Here is a 19,375-nt window from a genome sequence, read left to right on the forward strand (position 1 = left end):
CACTTTATAATTGTCAAGACATGCGTAAGGTACAAACCGAGTGTTCATTAAATGTTATTGAAACGATCGGTGCCATTTACTGATGGAGGATGGTTAAGTTTCTGAAAAAAAATGTAATTTTCCATGCCACGTCCGCTGGGGTCTGGGGATGTGGGGTTTTAGAAAATCATAGTGACCGTTCACATGGCTGTGTTGGGGTGGCGTAAGAAGCCCAATGTAAATATCAAGTAACACGTTAGTAACCGTTATTCCGCGATGAAATGATTTTCTTTTGTAAATTATAAGTATTTCACCGTTTTCAGTATGTTTACGAAAAAATCATTATCAGCTATCGATAACATATTTTAAAACTGGATATTTTACTATAATAGGGCGTGTCTACATCGCGCATTAAAATTTGCATATAACATTAGCGCGTAACTAAGTTACGATAAAGGAAAGAGTGGTATAAACAAAGGGGGGTAAAAGACCAGGAAGGGGTAAAAGAAAAGTTATATAACAATTTATTATTTAATAATTTATTAAAATACATAAGTTTGTCCAACTCCCTGTGCTTAACTGGTGGGACGTTCCCTGGCGACTACCTAGCTTAGTGATAAAAGACCCATAGTCTCAGCCACGGAGAATGCCAAAACGACGTGGCAGAAAGTAGATGTATTGGTCCGTTGCTATGCGAGCGAAACTCGTATAAAATGTATAAAATTTATTTTGAAATCACGCCCACTGGCATTTTATGTTTGAGAAAATTACCTAAAACCGTTCGCTATCTTTTTCCCAACATCGCCCAGTTGCAGGCGAACGAAAACTGGGCAGGCGCGAGGCGCCCGCGTCACCCGAGGCAACGACGCGAACGCACCGACGGTTTGAACTGACGATTCACATCTACGTCTCCTACCGCACGATCTACTTTTTCATTATTTTAACATTTTGAAAAGATTTTAGCACTGAATGTAAAAATATTTGATATATTTATTTTACATAACACACATTTTTTTTCAACAGAAGCTTAGGATATCAGAAACAAATGAATTAAAAAAAACGCGGAATACAAACAATTTTGGTGTAAAATGTCGCCTGTAGCAGAATCTAGTTGCCTGTCTAGCCCCCTGTGGCTCTTTAGGTCAAGAAGACTCTGCAAGGGAGAGTGGTCGTTTGGGGCACCCCCACGGAGCGACGCGAACGCACTCATGGCAAAGCAAAATGTAGGTCCGGTCATTAATTTTTAAATTAGCCTGTGGCCGTTGTGTCGTCACCGGAAGCGCTGTCCCAGCACAAATCGGTGTAGAAGACGCCGAACTGCAGCGTCAATGGCCTGTGGCAGAGACGATTTGGACGTTCCCTGGCGACTACCTAGCTTAGTGATAAAAGACCCATAGTCTCTGCGACGGAGAATGTACTGCCACGTCCCTTTGGGCACCCCGAGGCAGAGACCGGCCATTTTGAACTTGCTGGCAAATTTGAATATTGTTCTCCCCTGTGTTGGTGGTTCGGGGACAACATGTATTTGAATGAACTTACTTTCGTAACATTTCTTGCTTTGTTTGTGTTTCAGAATAATGTTGTTGGAAAAGGAAATTAAATGATAATATGCCCGAGTGCTGTTGCCGGAAAATCAAGATTTTTTTTTTAAATTACACAAGTATACAACTCGTATTTTCGTATTTGGTTCCAATTATATTACAATGTAATTTTGTGTGTAAATGGAGATATTGTATTGTTAAATAAAGTACGTATATTACCATATCAGTTTATTTTTAATAACTGTATACAACCAGAGGTACATTACTTGGGGTTTGTAACTACGGTGACATGATACCAAGATCCCGTCACAATCTCGCTCTCGCATAAGCGTTCCAACTCAGAAAAATGCGAATGCGCATGCCTGAGGTAACTAGGATACTGGGATGTCCAGGTGGATCAAAATAGCTGCCCACGATATGACGGATTACGAAAACTATATTTTCTGTACATTTTCGATGTATTACATTTTTCACTGTGATAGTGACAAGAAAAGTTTATTTTTTTCATTACAAACCTTGAACATTAAAGTTGATATGCGTCATGTCAGAAGGTCGTAGCCTCAGTCTTGCTATCTACGAGAAGAGACTTGAATGGGATCTTGACATGATGTCACCATACAGTACTATACGAGTACCTCTGATACAACGTATTTTATGCATCACTGAAAAACGTAATTATGGCATTATGACAATTTACGTAAATATCGCATAAAAAGGACTACTTTTCTGTTATAAAATACTGTTATTATAATGTTTTTTAAAATGACACTAAAGTTATGACATTTAAAACTGCAATTCAAGCATTTTTTGACAAACGTCACTATGACGTACCCAGGGATGATACATATGTGGCATTTAAAAATAACAGTATTATATTTTAAAAATACGTTATTAGTATGATATTGCAAAGCATAATTATGCTGTTTTTTTGCAAATGTCATTATAACATAATTATTTACATTGTAAATGCATCATTTAGTAATGTTATAAAGTTGGACTCATTTTTTTGGTTATTATAACGTTTTTTAAAAACGTAATTTTGATCCATCTTATAACGCTATAATTACGTTTTCGATCAGCAGCTGTGTAATATTATAATACGTTTATTGATACAAACCTGACTTCAGAAAGTACAGCTAAAAACTACAATTAAAAAACTACAATTATAAAACTGAACGTACAACATTACAAAACTAAAGACAAATATATATATAATACATGTACAATGTAATACTATAAGGCTTTGATTTGTTTTCAAGGGCATTAACTTGCTGTCTCCATGATAACAACCGGTTTAAATTTCTCCCAAACTTCAATTGTTTGGCTCTTGTATCAAAAGCAACCTCTAAGTTATCAATAAAAAATCATTCCCGAAATTGTTTTTATGACAATCAAACCCACATACTAGTACTACCCAAAAGTAATTCTTGAATGCGCACCAAACAGAATATAGTGGCTCTGGCACATATTGTGAGTGTTCTTAATATCAGAATGCTTGCACATTTTATATAAATTTCTTCTATGTACATAAATCATCATGGGTGATTCTAGCAATATTTATTGAGTATCGGCTATACGAAGGTTTCATTAGCCATCAAGTACATCTGACGAATGCTGGGAGCAGGTTCATCTTCTCCTAAAACCACGTGTGCTGTGGCAGGTTCTCACGAGATGTATGTTGTTTTGGTACATATGGTTAGAATCACAATCTGCCATGTAGCTGTAATGATTGATGAGTCCTAATATCACCATGGAGATTGCACGGCGTGTAAAAGTAAACTCTTAGCAATGAGTATGTGAGGCGTCAAGGGGTCCATAAATTATGTTTCAAAATTAGCAAAGGTCCCTTTATCGATATTTTCTTCAATCCAAGGGTTATGTTATTTTTGCTGTGTCGATGTGCGTGATATGTGGCAATTATATCCGTGATTTGTTACGAATGTATATGTAATCAGGGTTGGGTTTTGTGCTATGATTTGTCAAGGGGTAAGTTTTCGAGCGATTTGGTCTCCTGGGCAGTGATTTTACCTGTATATAAATATTGCAAGTGGGCCACTGCGGGAAATCATGGGTACACCCCCTGTGGTAGGCTGCTAGGTAGAGTTCATACTGCACACTTGCCAGGTTCGGAATAGGGCATCAAGTCGAATGGTTCCCGTGGGCTGTTCTTATCCTCTGTGCGGCACTAAAAGTACCACAATTATCCTGTCGCATCATGTAGCGAATAACCACAGAATGTCTGGAACTTACCCTCATTCCAGATGTTATTGGGTCAGGTTGTATTTGGACGTAATGTTGATCAATACACTTTCATGACAGTTTTTGATTTGAATATTTTGCAAATAGGTATGGCAATTGCTATAAAATTCGTGGGGGACGGTGGGTATGGTAATTGCTATAAAATTCATGTGGGTATGGGGGTAATATGGTAATTGCTATAAAATTCATGTGAGTATGGGGGAGAGGTTAGGTATGGTAATTGCTATAAAATTCATGTGTGTATGGGGGGTTGCGGACCATTTTTTAGATCAACATATTACTTTGCGCCGATTGTGTTTTTGCGATTTGTTGAACTCGAAAAACTATATTTTTACATAAGAGTGGGTAAAGCCCTATTTGTAAATATATTTGGAATACAATGGCCTGTGGTATATTTGCATGGCGATCACACATTGTCCCGCAATGGCCTGTGGTATATTTATTTATTTATATTTAACACAAACAAAAAACACTAAGAAGAACTAAATACAACCCAGCTGATATTTTAACAATCAATCAGCGAATGCTTGGTATGCTTTGAACTAGCCCCGCCTGGTTTATATAAACCAAGCTGTGATTGGTCAACCTGTTTTGAAATTGACACTCGTTCAATAGGATTCGTGATTACGGCAATGATTACAAGTGTAAATAAGCGGCATCTACGCACGAGCTTTCCACGCATTGGTTGAGGAGCAGCTTTCTCAGTATTCAACTGAATCACCAAGCTTCCTGTGTGTCACCCCACGGAATTAAACGACTACTTGACTAACCCATCTTATAAGCTGCGTTTCTCTGCAGATTGGATTAATTAACATAGATTTAATGGCACTGGCAGTTTTCACAATGACTGCTTCAGTCTGCTTGACGTGTGTGTTGCTTTGTCTATCCTGTCTACCATCGCTTACCGACAGCCGATCCATTACGTTAAACGAACCAGATGAGAAAAAGGAAGTTAACTTGTGGGACGTCGACGTCTATGCTGATCCCTGCAAGGCTGGTACGTAAAACCATTGTTCTATTGTCTCTAACAATCTAATCTTGCTTCGAACCATCACGCCAGGCTCCTGTCATATTGATTTGATCATTAAAACAGCCAACTTTGCACTTTGTTATTCAATTAACCACCGAATTGTGACCCCAATCCCACCCACGTGACCAGACAGTCAGAAGCGACATGTTTTGAACCAACCAAATTTAAAGTATCCATGCAAAGACACTGGCTATATCATCTCATGCACGAGTGTAAATCCCGACTGGTGGTTGTAGATGCACATTGATCTCCAATACCACACTTATCATACCCACTTTACGAGGTATTCGATAAGTTCATCAATTTACGTGAATTGTCGCCACTCCTGGATTAAGTTGTATATTGATTTCCCCGCCCATCCATCAACACCACAAAGCCACACACGAGTCAGGTTGCTTTATTTGTAGAGATGTGAACAAACTCTCTGTTTACCGCGCAATCCCCGGAAAAGTCAATGTGTTCAATTAGTTATAGTGAACACACATTGTTATGTACCGTGGCATTAGTGTACACGATTCTATTATGTTGTGTGTCACATTTAAATATAGACAGTCAAACAGTGGCTACTACTATTAGTCAAGTATTTGCTGTATCACGCATATGGTTTATACAAGTCAAACCGCGGCTACTACTCTTCTAATAACAGCGTGGCGTACCATGAAACTGGCGTCATGTTTCCTCTGGAGATCGTGACATAGATAAATTGAGCCAATAAGTTGTTTCTTGTTTATCTTGGTTTCAACTATTTTTCTTCTCCATTTTTTCTTTGTTTTCAATCTTTGTCAGTGACTAGATGGATTACAATGTATAGTACACCCTCACTTACTGAAATCAATTTAAATGTAGTGGGCATTAAAATGCATGTAATTAGAACTCTACGTTGAGTTGAGAGCAGCTCCATGCACCATAATGCTTCTAGTAAACGAACCTGAATGTACGTCATTACTCACATGGCTCCTAGCCTTCAATGACAGTATCCCTTACATGGTCGAAGATATCAGCACACATGCTCGTATTTTAACTCCTACTAACTTATACACAGGAAACGCCACGAGCAATATACTTTCTGGCTTTCCTTGGATATAAAGAGATCTTGACATGACTCTATAAATGTATTTGGTTTCCACTGCGTTATACGTCATAATATGAGACATTTATTTACTTGTCATAGTTATGTATCTGGAGCATATTTTTAACAATTAAAGTTATATGTGCCTGGGTCTGTTGAAAGAAGGAATACTCAGCTCACTCTGAAGTATAACTAGACATCTGGAAATCGTGTATTTATTAAGTAGATGTTGTGAATTTGATGTAATTCAATAAAGTTCAAAGGTCAAGTCATGGATAGGATTCTCACACTTGTGTGATCTAGGCCGTCGCTACATGACTTACATACAGTGTCAGAAAGTGATGGTCTGCGTATTGCGTCATGGCAACAGAACTAAATAACGGCTGTTCAGAATACGATAACATAACACAACACCCTCTCGCCAGAACACACTCTAACTATCGTGAACTTGTGTGAATCAAGAATAACAATATTAATAAACATGTATAGAATAAATAAATAAATAAATAAAAAATTAAACATCAATAAGGGTAATAAAAAAAAAAGTGTATAGATACTTGTGAGCGGATGGTAGACCGCGCAGCCAAGGTTGAAAACGGAGGGGGGGTGAACATTTCTTTGTAACGTGACGACTGGCACATAGTTCACGGTTCTCCTGCATCCCTTCGTCTTAGCAATATCAGTTTTGTTTCATTCAATGGGCACTTGTTTCGAGCCTTGTTACAGTAAAGCACGCATGCCGTGACATTTCAGACGTGAACGGAACCGGTGAACAGAACCCGACAGTAAATCATGGTAAACCGTAGTTGTATCTTGTTACGGAACTACGTGTTGTAGCCCTGAAAATATACCATAGTGCATATCGGGACTATGTTTGATAGGCCTGAAATATATCACAGAGCATTACAAAACAATGTGTGGTAGCTATGCAAATATATCACAGGCCATTACAGAACAATGTGTGGTTGCCATGCAGATATACCATACACTATTACATAACAATGTGTGGTTGCCATGCAAATATACCATACTTCATTATGGAACAATGTGTGGTTGCCATGCAAATATACCATACTTCATTATGGAACAATGTGTGGTTGCCATGCAAATATACCATACTTCATTATGGAACAATGTGTGGTTGCCATGCAAATATACCATACTCCATTATGGAACAATGTGTGGTACCCATGCAAATATATCTCATGCCTATTTTACGCAAAAAGTGGACCATATGTTTTTATCTTATCATTTGTTTCCAAATCTACATTATTGTATTATCAGTTGATACAAATACAGGTTTGTTATTTTGACATTTGAGTATAATTTTTCATTTTAACTTCAGAATATTTTCTATCATGTTGTTTTACTCTGAAAGTGCACATAGATCTTACCAACGCCCAATGGGAGATATGAACTGAATATATTCCCTTTTCACGACTCGCCATTACGCCAAAATATATTCTTGAACAAAAAACAATATTGAAAAAACATTGATCATTCATGTCGGTGCAAAGACGCACAAAATATCAACATCGAAACAACCGGGGATATTAATACTGGTTGTTTACCTATAACTTAGAAAATCACTCTCAAATCAGATATGATGACGTCATTGATTATGTTGTTTGCACTATTAATTTAGATTTCCCAATGTACTTTGGGAAACAAAACAATCATTTAACATTACTGTGAATTTAATATATTTATTTTGTACATTTTCTTAGTATTTATTCTTATTTTTCTGTAATTTTGGTGATTTTTCAAACCGAAAAGCATTATTTCCATGGAAACAAATGATGCAGTTATATTCATCACAATATTCTTGATGTACAATTATTTGTCACATTAACATTTTCTTAAGTTAAATATTTGTTGTCCTTCCTAGGAGTGTACATTTTGTTATATACTCGTAAACGAGTCTTGTGACGATACACTTGTCAACAGCTACCACGTGTAGCCGTGTTCTGCAGCTCAACCCGCTTCTACATGTAACGTTATGAATGAATAGAGATGCTACGCATCACTTCATTACGACCACTTAACACAACCTATTAAATAGTTATACATACAAGGCAAAGTATCTAGTTTGGCCCACCGGCCATGCATTCCATACAACGTTTATGCCAGACATGTGCACAATGGTATTATTCAAATAACAACAGTGAACACAAATTCCAGAAATGAAAACAAAAACATTGCTGACCCCGAAGTATTCATTATATTAGTACACAGTAATTCAGGTAGACGTGTTAATTGGGACATTTTATGTTAAACCTCTACCACAGGAATCCCACGATAATATATTACTGTCGCACACACAGTCACACTGACTCTAATTACTTTTAGTGGTTGGGATATTGCATATCAAGTCTAACTTTCAAAATATAAAAACAGGATGTGAAGAACAGGTAACTGAAGGCGATAACATATCACAATTGGATTTAAAGTAACCGAGAATGTTTCAGTTTAAATATAGGACACGTATGTTGTTGTAGCGAGTATATGGCTTCATTTCATGAGATGCGGCATCATTGCCATGGTGATCACATCGCATTAAACATATAAGCAAACCAGACTTTGTTTTCGACATAAAACCGATTCAGACGAATGCTTGTCACCGAATGGAGAACAAAACTCCAATTCGTCAAACTAACTCGGACCATGGAACTATTCACGTTAAGGGGCCGAGGCGTTCTTCGGGTCAATGTTTTTTTTTATAAAAATCTTGCTCGTGCCTATGGGTCACCCAGTTATCTTAGTTGTTTCTTGTTTTAATTGATACCTGGATTGTACTGCGTTGTGATAGAAATAAATGAGTTTTCATGGTGATTTAAAGTCTATTTGACACAAGAATACTTAATTCCGTGGAGTAAATGTAACGGACATAATTTAGAAGAAAAAATACATTAACATGTCGGATCAGATTATTGAACGCATCAGTGTTATTATATGACCGACTCTACTGCTAACTACATAACATTCCGTACACCATCAGTACTAAGGGTGTACAAGTACCGTTTAGTGTGTGGTATCTACAGCATGGAGGCAACAATAACTATCATGACCTTGCTATTATCAACCGTGTTATGTTACAATTTCCATAGCCCACTACTGTGTACACTAGGAACGTCAACAGCCAGTGTACGTATACTGGTATGTTATGAATTATGCAATATCAATTGGTATGCCATTTTGTGGATACTTTTTAATAATCAAGAAATATTTTGCTAGGCTTTTATATTTTCTCATCTTTTTTTTTATTCGGCAATTAATTTTTCCATTACATTTGCAGAAAACGTAATTTAACAATTCGCCGTAAGCCTAGCAATAACACTGACGTAGGTTTCAGATTTCTGTTAAATGCTAATATCAGGATGTGTACGTGCATTGTATCACAGTCCCTCTATCCCAGGGACTGTGCTTGTATACATATCTTACTACCAAGCAAACCCAGACTAAAATATGACTAAGGTGGTCGATCGGTCTGTGCGAACAATTTTACAGAATTGTTTTTAAATCTTAAAGAGAAGCTTCTTACATCTCATTTAGTCGGAATCACAATCTATATGTGAAGCGCAATTACTCCTAAACCTCGTATTGACCACGTGTTATTTTATAACACTTCTCCACATTTTGTGTTTTTGCGTATATCAGTACATTCCACAACTGGCAATGACCAGAGACAGACAAGGGAGGTTGTTCCCTTACCACAAGCAGTCACTAGAGCCAGACAAGGAAGGTCATATCTCACCACTAGCACTCACTAGTGACAGACGAGAAAGGTCGTTACTCCACCACTAGCAGCCACTAGTGACAGACGAGAAAGGTCGTTACTCCACCACTAGCAGTCACTAGTGACAGCCGAGAAAGGTCGTTACTTCACCACTAGCAGTCACTGGTGACAGACGAGAAAGGTCGTTATCTCACCACTAGCAGTCACGAGTGCAAGACGAGAAAGGTCATATATCACCACTAGCAGTCACTAGTGACAGCTGAGGAGTTTCGTTACTCCACCACTAGCAGTCACTAGTGCCAGACGAGAAAGGTCATATCTCACTACTAGCAGTCACTAGTGACAGACGAGAAAGGTCGTTACTTCACCACTAGCAGTCACTAGTGACAGATGAGAAAGGTCGTTACTTCACCACTAGCAGTCACTAGTGCCAGACGAAGAAGGTCGTTACTCCACCACTAGCAGTCACTAGTGCAAGACGAGAAAGGTCGTTATCTCACCACCACCACCAGCAGTCACTAGTGACAGACGAGAAAAGTCGTTACTCCACCACTAGCAGTCACTAGTGCCAGACGAGAAAAGTCGTTACTTCACCACTAGCAGTCACTAGTGACAGACGAGAAAGGTCGTTATCTCGCCACCACCACTAGCAGTCACTAGTGACGGACAAGAAAGGTCGTTACTTCACCACTAGCAGTCACTAGTGCAAGACGAGAAAGGTCGTTATCTCACCACCACCACCAGCAGTCACTAGTGACAGACGAGAAAAGTCGTTACTCCACCACTAGCAGTCACTAGTGCCAGACGAGAAAAGTCATTACTTCACCACTAGCAGTCACTAGTGACAGACGAGAAAGGTCGTTATCTCACCACCACCACCAGCAGTCACTAGTGACAGACGAGGAAGGTCGTTATTCCACCACTGGCAGTCACTAGTGACAGACAAGGAAGGTCGTTACTCCACCACTAGCAGTCACAAGTGACAGACGAGGAAGGTCGTTACTTCACAACTAGCAGTCACTAGTGCCAGACGAGAAAGGTTGTTACTCCACCACAAGCAGTCATTAGTGCCAAACGAGAAAGGTCTTTATCTCACCACTTGCAGTCACTAGTGCCAAACGAGGGAGGTCGTTATCTCACCACTAGCAGTCACTAGTGCAAGACGAGAAAGGTCGTTATCTCACCACCACCAGCAGTCACTAGTGACAGACAAGAAAAGTCGTTACTCCACCACTAGCAGTCACTAGTGCCAGACGAGGAAGGTCAGTAGGGTAAAACTAACCTGTCTCACGATGGTCTAATCCCAGCTCACGTTCCCTGTTGGTGAAACGAGAAAGGTTATATCTCACCACTAGCAGTCACTGGTACCAGACGAGAAAAGTCGTTACTCCACCACTAGCAGTCACTGGTACCAGACGAGAAAAGTCGTTACTCCACCACTAGCAGTAACTAGTGACAGACAAGAAAGGTCGTTACTTCACCACTAGCAGTCACTAGTGACAGACGAGGAAGGTCGTTACTCCACCACTAGCAGTCACAAGTGACAGACGAGAAAGGTCGTTACTTCATCACTAGCAGTCACTAGTAACAGACAATGGAGGTCTTTATCTCACCACTAGCAGTCACTTGTGACAGACGAGAAAGGTCATATCTCACTACTAGCAGTCACTAGTGACAGACGAAGAAGGTCGTTACTCCACCACTAGCAGTCACTAGTGCAAGACGAGAAAGGTTGTTATCTCACCACTAGCAGTCACTAGTGACAGACGAGAAAGGTCGTTATCTCACCACCACCACCAGCAGTCACTAGTGACAGATGAGAAAAGTCGTTACTCCACCACTAGCAGTCACTAGTGCCAGACGAGAAAAGTCGTTACTTCACCACTAGCAGTCACTAGTGACAGACGAGAAAGGTCGTTATCTCACCACCACCAGCAGTCACTAGTGACAGACGAGGAAGGTCGTTACTCCACCACTGGCAGTCACTAGTGACAGACAAGGAAGGTCGTTACTCCACCACTAGCAGTCACAAGTGACAGACGAGGAAGATCGTTACTTCACCACTAGCAGTCACTAGTGCCAGACGAGAAAGGTTGTTACTCCACCACTAGCAGTCAATAGTGCAAGACGAGGGAGGTCGTTATCTTGCCACTAGCAGTCATTAGTGCCAAACGAGAAAGGTCTTTATCTCACCACTTGCAGTCACTAGTGCCAAACGAGGGAGGTCGTTATCTCACCACTAGCAGTCACTAGTGCAAGACGAGAAATGTTGTTATCTCACCACCACCAGCAGTCACTAGTGACAGACGAGGAAAGTCGTTACTCCACCACTAGCAGTCACTAGTGCCAGACGAGGAAGGTCAGTAGGGTAAAACTAACCTGTCTCACGATGGTCTAATCCCAGCTCACGTTCCCTGTTGGTGAAACGAGAAAGGTCATATCTCACTACTAGCAGTCACTGGTACCAGACGAGAAAAGTCGTTACTCCACCACTAGCAGTAACTAGTGACAGACGAGAAAGGTCGTTACTTCACCACTAGCAGTCACTAGTAACAGACGAGGAAGGTCGTTACTCCACCACTAGCAGTCACAAGTGACAGACGAGGAAGGTCGTTACTTCACCACTAGCAGTCACTAGTGACAGACAACGGAGGTCTTTATCTCACCACTAGCAGTCACTTGTGACAGACGAGAAAGGTCGTTACTTCACCAATAGCAGTCACTAGTGCCAGACGAAGAAGGTCGTTACTCCACCACTAGCAGTCACTAGTGCAAGACGAGAAAGGTCGTTATCTCACCACCACCACCAGCAGTCACTAGTGACAGACGAGAAAAGTCGTTACTCCACCACTAGTGCCAGACAAGAAAAGTCGTTACTTCACCACTAGCAGTCACCAGTGACAGACGAGGAAGGTCGTTTTCTCACCACTAGCAGTCACTGGTGCCAGACGAGGGAGGTCGTTATCTCACCACCACCAGCAGTCACTAGCGCAAGACGACAAAGGTCGTTTTCTCACCACTAGCAGTCACTAGTGACAAACGAGAAAGGTCGTTACTCCACCACTAGCAGTCACTAGTGCCAGACACGGGATGTTGTAACCTCGCCACTAGCAGTCACTGGTGACAGACGAGAAAGGTCGTTATCTCACCACTAGTAGTCACTAGTACAAGACGAGAAAGGTCGTTACTCCACCACTAGCAGTAACTAGTGACAGACGAGAAAGGTCATTATCTCACCATTAGCAGTAACTAGTGCCAGACGAGGGAGGTCGTTATCTCACCACTAGCAGTCACTAGTGCAAAACGAGAAAGGTCGTTGTCTCACCACCACCAGTCACTAGTGACAGACGAGAAAGGTTGTTACTCCACCACTAGCAGTCACTAGTGCCAGACGAGGAAGGTCGTTACTCCACCACTAGCAGTCACAAGTGACAGACAAGGAAGGTTGTTACATTACCACTAGCAGTCACTAGTGCCAGACATGGGATGTCGTAACCTCGCCACTATCAGTCACTGGTGACAGATGAGGAAGGTCATTATCTCACCACTAGCAGTCACGAGTGCAAGACGAGAAAGGTCATATATCACCACTAGCAGTCACTAGTGACAGCTGAGGAGTTTCGTTACTCCACCACTAAGTCACTAGTGCAAGACGAGAAAGGTCGTTATCTCACCACCACCAGCAGTCACTAGTGACAGACGAGAAAAGTCGTTACTCCACCACTAACAGTCACTAGTGCCAGACGAGGAAGGTCAGTAGGGTAAAACTAACCTGTCTCACGACGGTCTAATCCCAGCTCACGTTCCCTGTTGGTGAAACGAGAAAGATCATATCTCACTACTAGCAGTCACTAGTACCAGACGAGAAAAGTCGTTACTCCACCACTAGCAGTAACTAGTGACAGACAAGAAAGGTCGTTACTTCACCACTAGCAGTCACAAGTGACAGACGAGGAAGGTCGTTACTTCACCACTAGCAGTCACTAGTGACAGACAACGGAGGTCTTTATCTCACTACTAGCAGTCACTAGTGACAGACGAGAAAGGTCGTTACTTCACCACTAGCAGTCACTAGTGCCAGACAAAGAAGGTCGTTACTCCACCACTAGCAGTCACTAGTGCAAGACGAGAAAGGTCGTTATCTCACCACCACCAGCAGTCACTAGTGACAAATGAGAAAAGTCGTTACTCCACCACTAGCAGTCACTAGTGCCAGACGAGAAAAGTCGTTACTTCACCACTAGCAGTCACTAGTGACAGACAATAAAGGTCGTTATCTCACCACCACCAGCAGTCACTAGTGACAGACGAGGAAGGTCGTTACTCCACCACTGGCAGTCACTAGTGACAGACAGGGAAGGTCGTTACTCCACCAGTAGCAGTCACAAGTGACAGACGAGGAAGGTCATTACTTCACCACTAGCAGTCACTAGTGACAGACAATGGAAGTCTTTATCTCACCACTAGCAGTCACTAGTGACAGATGAGGAAGGTCGTTTTCTCACCACTGGCAGTCACTGGTGCCAGACGAGGGAGGTCGTTATCTCACCACCACCAGCAGTCACTAGTGCAAGACGACAAAGGTCGTTTTCTCACCACTAGCAGTCACTAGTGACAAACGAGAAAGGTCGTTACTCCACCACTAGCAGTCACTAGTGCCAGACGAGAAAGGTCGTTATCTCACCACTAGTAGTCACTAGTGCCAGACGAGAAAGGTCGTTATTCCACCACTAGCAGTCACTAGTGCCAGACGAGAAAGGTCGTTACTCCACCACTAGCAGTCACTAGTGCCAGACGAGAAAGGTCGTTATTCCACCACTAGCAGTCACCAGTGACAGATGAGGAAGGTCGTTTTCTCACCACTGGCAGTCACTGGTGCCAGACGAGGGAGGTCGTTATCTCACCACCACCAGCAGTCACTAGTGCAAGACGACAAAGGTCGTTTTCTCACCACTAGCAGTCACTAGTGACAAACGAGAAAGGTCGTTACTCCACCACTAGCAGTCACTAGTGACAGACGAGAAAGGTCGTTACTTCACCACTAGCAGTCACCAGTGACAGATGAGGAAGGTCGTTTTCTCACCACTGGCAGTCACTGGTGCCAGACGAGGGAGGTCGTTATCTCACCACCACCAGCAGTCACTAGTGCAAGACGACAAAGGTCGTTTTCTCACCACTAGCAGTCACTAGTGACAAACGAGAAAGGTCGTTACTCCACCACTAGCAGTCACTAGTGCCAGACGAGAAAGGTCGTTATCTCACCACTAGTAGTCACTAGTACAAATGAGAAAGGTCGTTACTCCACCACTAGCAGTAACTAGTGACAGACGAGAAAGGTCGTTATCTCACCATTAGCAGTCACTACTGCCAGACGAGGGAGGTCGTTATCTCACCACTAGCAGTCACTAGTGCAAAACGAGAAAGATCGTTGTCTCACCACCACCACCAGTCACTAGTGACAGACGAGAAAGGTCGTTACTCCTCCACTAGCAGTAACAAGTGACAGACGAGGAAGGTCGTTACTCCACCACTAGCAGTCACTAGTGCCAGACATGGGATGTTGTAACCTCGCCACTAGCAGTCACTGGTGACAGACGAGAAAGGTCGTTATTCACCACTAGCAGTCACTAGTGACAGCGGAGGAAGTTCGGTACTCCACCACTAGCAGTCACTAGTGCCAGACGAGAAAGGTCGTTATCTCACCACTAGTAGTCACTAGTACAAGACGAGAAAGGTCGTTACTCCACCACTAGCAGTAACTAGTGACAGACGAGAAAGGTCGTTATCTCACCATTAGCAGTCACTAGTTGCAGACGAGGGAGGTTGTTATCTCACCACTAGCAGTCACTAGTGCAAAACGAGAAAGGTCGTTGTCTCACCACCACCAGTCACTAGTGACAGACGAGAAAGGTTGTTACTCCACCACTAGCAGTCACTAGTGCCAGACGAGGAAGGTCGTTACTCCACCACTAGCAGTCACAAGTGACAGACAAGGAAGGTTGTTACATTACCACTAGCAGTCACTAGTGCCAGACATGGGATGTCGTAACCTCGCCACTAGCAGTCACTCGTGACAGACGAGGAAGGTCATTATCTCACCTCTAGCAGTCACGAGTGCAAGACGAGAAAGGTCATATATCACCACTAGCAGTCACTAGTGACAGCCGAGGAGTTTCGTTACTCCACCACTAAGTCACTAGTGCAAGACGAGAAAGGTCGTTATCTCACCACCACCAGCAGTCACTAGTGACAGACGAGAAAAGTCGTTACTCCACCACTAACAGTCACTAGTGCCAGACGAGAAAGGTCAGTAGGGTAAAACTAACCTGTCTCACGACGGTCTAATCCCAGCTCACGTTCCCTGTTGGTGAAACGAGAAAGGTCATATCTCACTACTAGCAGTCACTGGTACCAGACGAGAAAAGTCGTTACTCCACCACTAGCAGTAACTAGTGACAGACAAGAAAGGTCGTTACTTCACCACTAGCAGTCACTAGTGACAGACGAGGAAGGTCGTTACTCCACCACTAGCAGTCACAAGTGACAGACGAGGAAGGTCGTTACTTCACCACTAGCAGTCACTTGTGACAGACAACGGAGGTCTTTATCTCACCACTAGTAGTCACTAGTTACAGACGAGAAATGTCATATCTCACTACTAGCAGTCACTAGTGACAGACGAGAAAGGTCGTTACTTCACCACTAGCAGTCACTAGTGCCAGACAAAGAAGGTCGTTACTCCACCACTAGCAGTCACTAGTGCAAGACGAGAAAGGTCGTTATCTCACCACCACCAGCAGTCACTAGTGACAAATGAGAAAAGTCGTTACTCCACCACTAGCAGTCACTAGTGCCAGACGAGAAAAGTCGTTACTTCACCACTAGCAGTCACTAGTGACAGACAATAAAGGTTGTTATCTCACCACCACCAGCAGTCACTAGTGACAGACGAGGAAGGTCGTTACTCCACCACTGGCAGTCACTAGTGACAGACAGGGAAGGTCGTTACTCCACCAGTAGCAGTCACAAGTGACAGACGAGGAAGGTCGTTACTTCACCACTAGCAGTCACTAGTGACAGACAATGGAAGTCTTTATCTCACCACTAGCAGTCACTAGTGACAGACGAGAAAGGTCGTTACTTCACCACTAGCAGTCACCAGTGACAGATGAGGAAGGTCGTTTTCTCACCACTGGCAGTCACTGGTGCCAGACGAGGGAGGTCGTTATCTCACCACCACCAGCAGTCACTAGTGCAAGACGACAAAGGTCGTTTTCTCACCACTAGCAGTCACTAGTGACAAACGAGAAAGGTCGTTACTCCACCACTAGCAGTCACTAGTGCCAGACGAGAAAGGTCGTTATCTCACCACTAGTAGTCACTAGTACAAATGAGAAAGGTCGTTACTCCACCACTAGCAGTAACTAGTGACAGACGAGAAAGGTCGTTATCTCACCATTAGCAGTCACTACTGCCAGACGAGGGAGGTCGTTATCTCACCACTAGCAGTCACTAGTGCAAAACGAGAAAGATCGTTGTCTCACCACCACCACCAGTCACTAGTGACAGACGAGGAAGGTCGTTACTTTACCACTAGCAGTCATTAGTGCCAGACATGGGATGTCGTAACCTCGCCACTAGCAGTCACTGGTGACAGACGAGGAAGGTCGTTGCTCCACCACTAGCAGTCACTAGTGACAGATGAAAAAGGTCGTTACTCCACCACTAGCAGTCACTAGTGCCAGACAAGAAAGGTCGTTACTCCATCCCTAGCAGTAACTAGTGACAGACACGGGATGTTGTAACCTCGCCACTAGCAGTCACTAGTGCAAAACGAGAAAGGTCGTTGTCTCACCACCACCACCAGTCACTGTTGACAGACAAGAAATGTCGTTACTCACCACTAGCAGTCACTAGTGATAGACGAGAAAGGTCGTTACTGAATCACTAGCAGTCACTTATGACAGACGAGAAAGGTCGTTACTCCACCACTAGCAGTCACTAGTGATAGACGAGAAAGGTCGTTACTGAATCACTAGCAGTCACTTATGACAGACGAGAAAGGTTGTTACCTCATCACTTTATTCTGTCTCTAATTGTTCGTTAATATCAAAACATTTTAAAGTTATTTTTGGATTTTGAGAAACTATGTGATCAAGTAACAAATGGTACAATTAATATTGTTAGAATGAGGTCGAGACTAAACTGCTAGTGACGAGAAAGGTCGTTACTCCACCACTAGCAGTAACTAGTGACAGACGAGAAAGGTCATTATCTCACCATTAGCAGTAACTAGTGCCAGACGAGGGAGGTCGTTATCTCACCACTAGCAGTCACTAGTGCAAAACGAGAAAGGTCGTTGTCTCACCACCACCACCACCAGTCACTAGTGACAGACGAGAAAGGTCGTTACTCCACCACTAGCAGTCACTAGTGCCAGACGAGGAAGGTCGTTACTCCACCACTAGCAGTCACTAGTGCCAGACGAGGAAGGTCGTTACTCCACCACTAGCAGTCACAAGTGACAGACGAGGAAGGTCGTTACTTCACCACTAGCAGTCACTAGTGCCAGACATGGGATGTCATAACCTCGCCACTAGCAGTCACTGGTGACAGACGAGGAAGGTCGTTGCTCCACCACTAGCAGTCACTAGTGACAGACGAGGAAAGTCGTTATTTCACCACTAGCAGTCACTAGTGACAGGCGAGAAAGGTCGTTACTCCACCACTAGCAGTCACTAGTGCCAGACGAGAAAGGTCGTTACCTCATCACTTTATTCTGTCTCTAATTGTTCGTTAATATCAAAACATTTTAAATTTATTTTTGGATTTTGAGAAACCATGTGATCAAGTAACAAATGGTACAATAATATTGTTAGAATGAGGTCGAGACTAAACTGCTAGTGACGAGAAAGGTCGTTATCTCACCATTAGCAGTCACTAGTGACAGACGAGAAAGGTCGTTACTCCACCACTAGCAGTCACTAGTGCAAAACGAGAAAGGTCGTTGTCTCACCACCACCACCAGTCACTAGTGACAAACGCGAAAGGTCGTTACTCCACCACTAGCAGTCACTAGTGCCAGACAAGGAAGGTCGTTACTCCACCACTAGCAGTCACACGTGAGAGACGAGGAAGGTCGTTACTTCACCACTAACAGTCACTAGTGACAGACGAGGAAAGTCGTTATTTCACCACTAGCAGTAACTAGTGACAGCCGAGGAAAGTCGTTATTTCACCACTAGCAGTCACTAGTGCCAGACAAGAAAGGTCGTTACTCCACCACTAGCAGTAACTAGTGACAGACACGGGATGTTGTAATCTCGCCACTAGCAGTCACTAGTGTGAATTTATCACCACACTACACCACACTCGAAAATAATCTAGAGTTGTTTTTGATAATTATCTTGTGAAATCCCACTGATAATAAGAAATCGTTCAGTCGAAAGTGGTCCGGATAAGATTTGCGATTATTACGAATAATACTAATAATGAGAGGTCAATAAAACCTGTATATTTCACTGCGATCAGACACCCTGCTTTTTGTTTATAACGTATACTCATTTGAAACTTAATAATCAAGACTAATCGATATTGCCTACCACATAACACACCCTTAATTAGTCCTTTCAGTGTTCTGGGATTTAACAATGTAAACGCGAATACGCCCCTTTGTCTCTTTTGACATATAATGAATAAAGTTAAAAATCATTTTGTTGCATGGAAGCATTTAGCCAAGCGGTAGAAAGCGTGACAAATAG

General features: G+C 42.6%; 2 protein-coding genes across 3 annotated transcripts in view; both read left to right on the forward strand.

Moving 5' to 3' along the window:
- LOC100378319 (haloacid dehalogenase-like hydrolase domain-containing protein 3) overlaps positions 1-1,743 on the forward strand; it is a 148,018-nt gene extending 146,275 nt beyond the window's left edge. For both annotated transcript variants that reach the window (XR_014927460.1, XR_014927461.1), the window contains one exon: positions 1,553-1,743. The gene's annotated coding sequence lies outside the window, so the exon portion shown is untranslated. The remainder of the gene's footprint in view (positions 1-1,552) is intronic.
- A 2,655-nt stretch (positions 1,744-4,398) lies between these two features.
- LOC102803168 (tolloid-like protein 1) overlaps positions 4,399-19,375 on the forward strand; it is a 115,124-nt gene continuing 100,147 nt past the window's right edge. Inside the window, exon 1 of the mRNA XM_085494043.1 lies at positions 4,399-4,776. Within this exon, the coding sequence (XP_085350169.1) occupies positions 4,602-4,776 (175 nt within the window). The 5' untranslated portion in view covers positions 4,399-4,601. The remainder of the gene's footprint in view (positions 4,777-19,375) is intronic.

Source organism: Saccoglossus kowalevskii, chromosome 19 (assembly GCF_978046115.1).
Source record: "Saccoglossus kowalevskii chromosome 19, keSacKowa6.1, whole genome shotgun sequence".
Classification (NCBI taxonomy): Eukaryota; Metazoa; Hemichordata; class Enteropneusta; family Harrimaniidae; genus Saccoglossus; species Saccoglossus kowalevskii.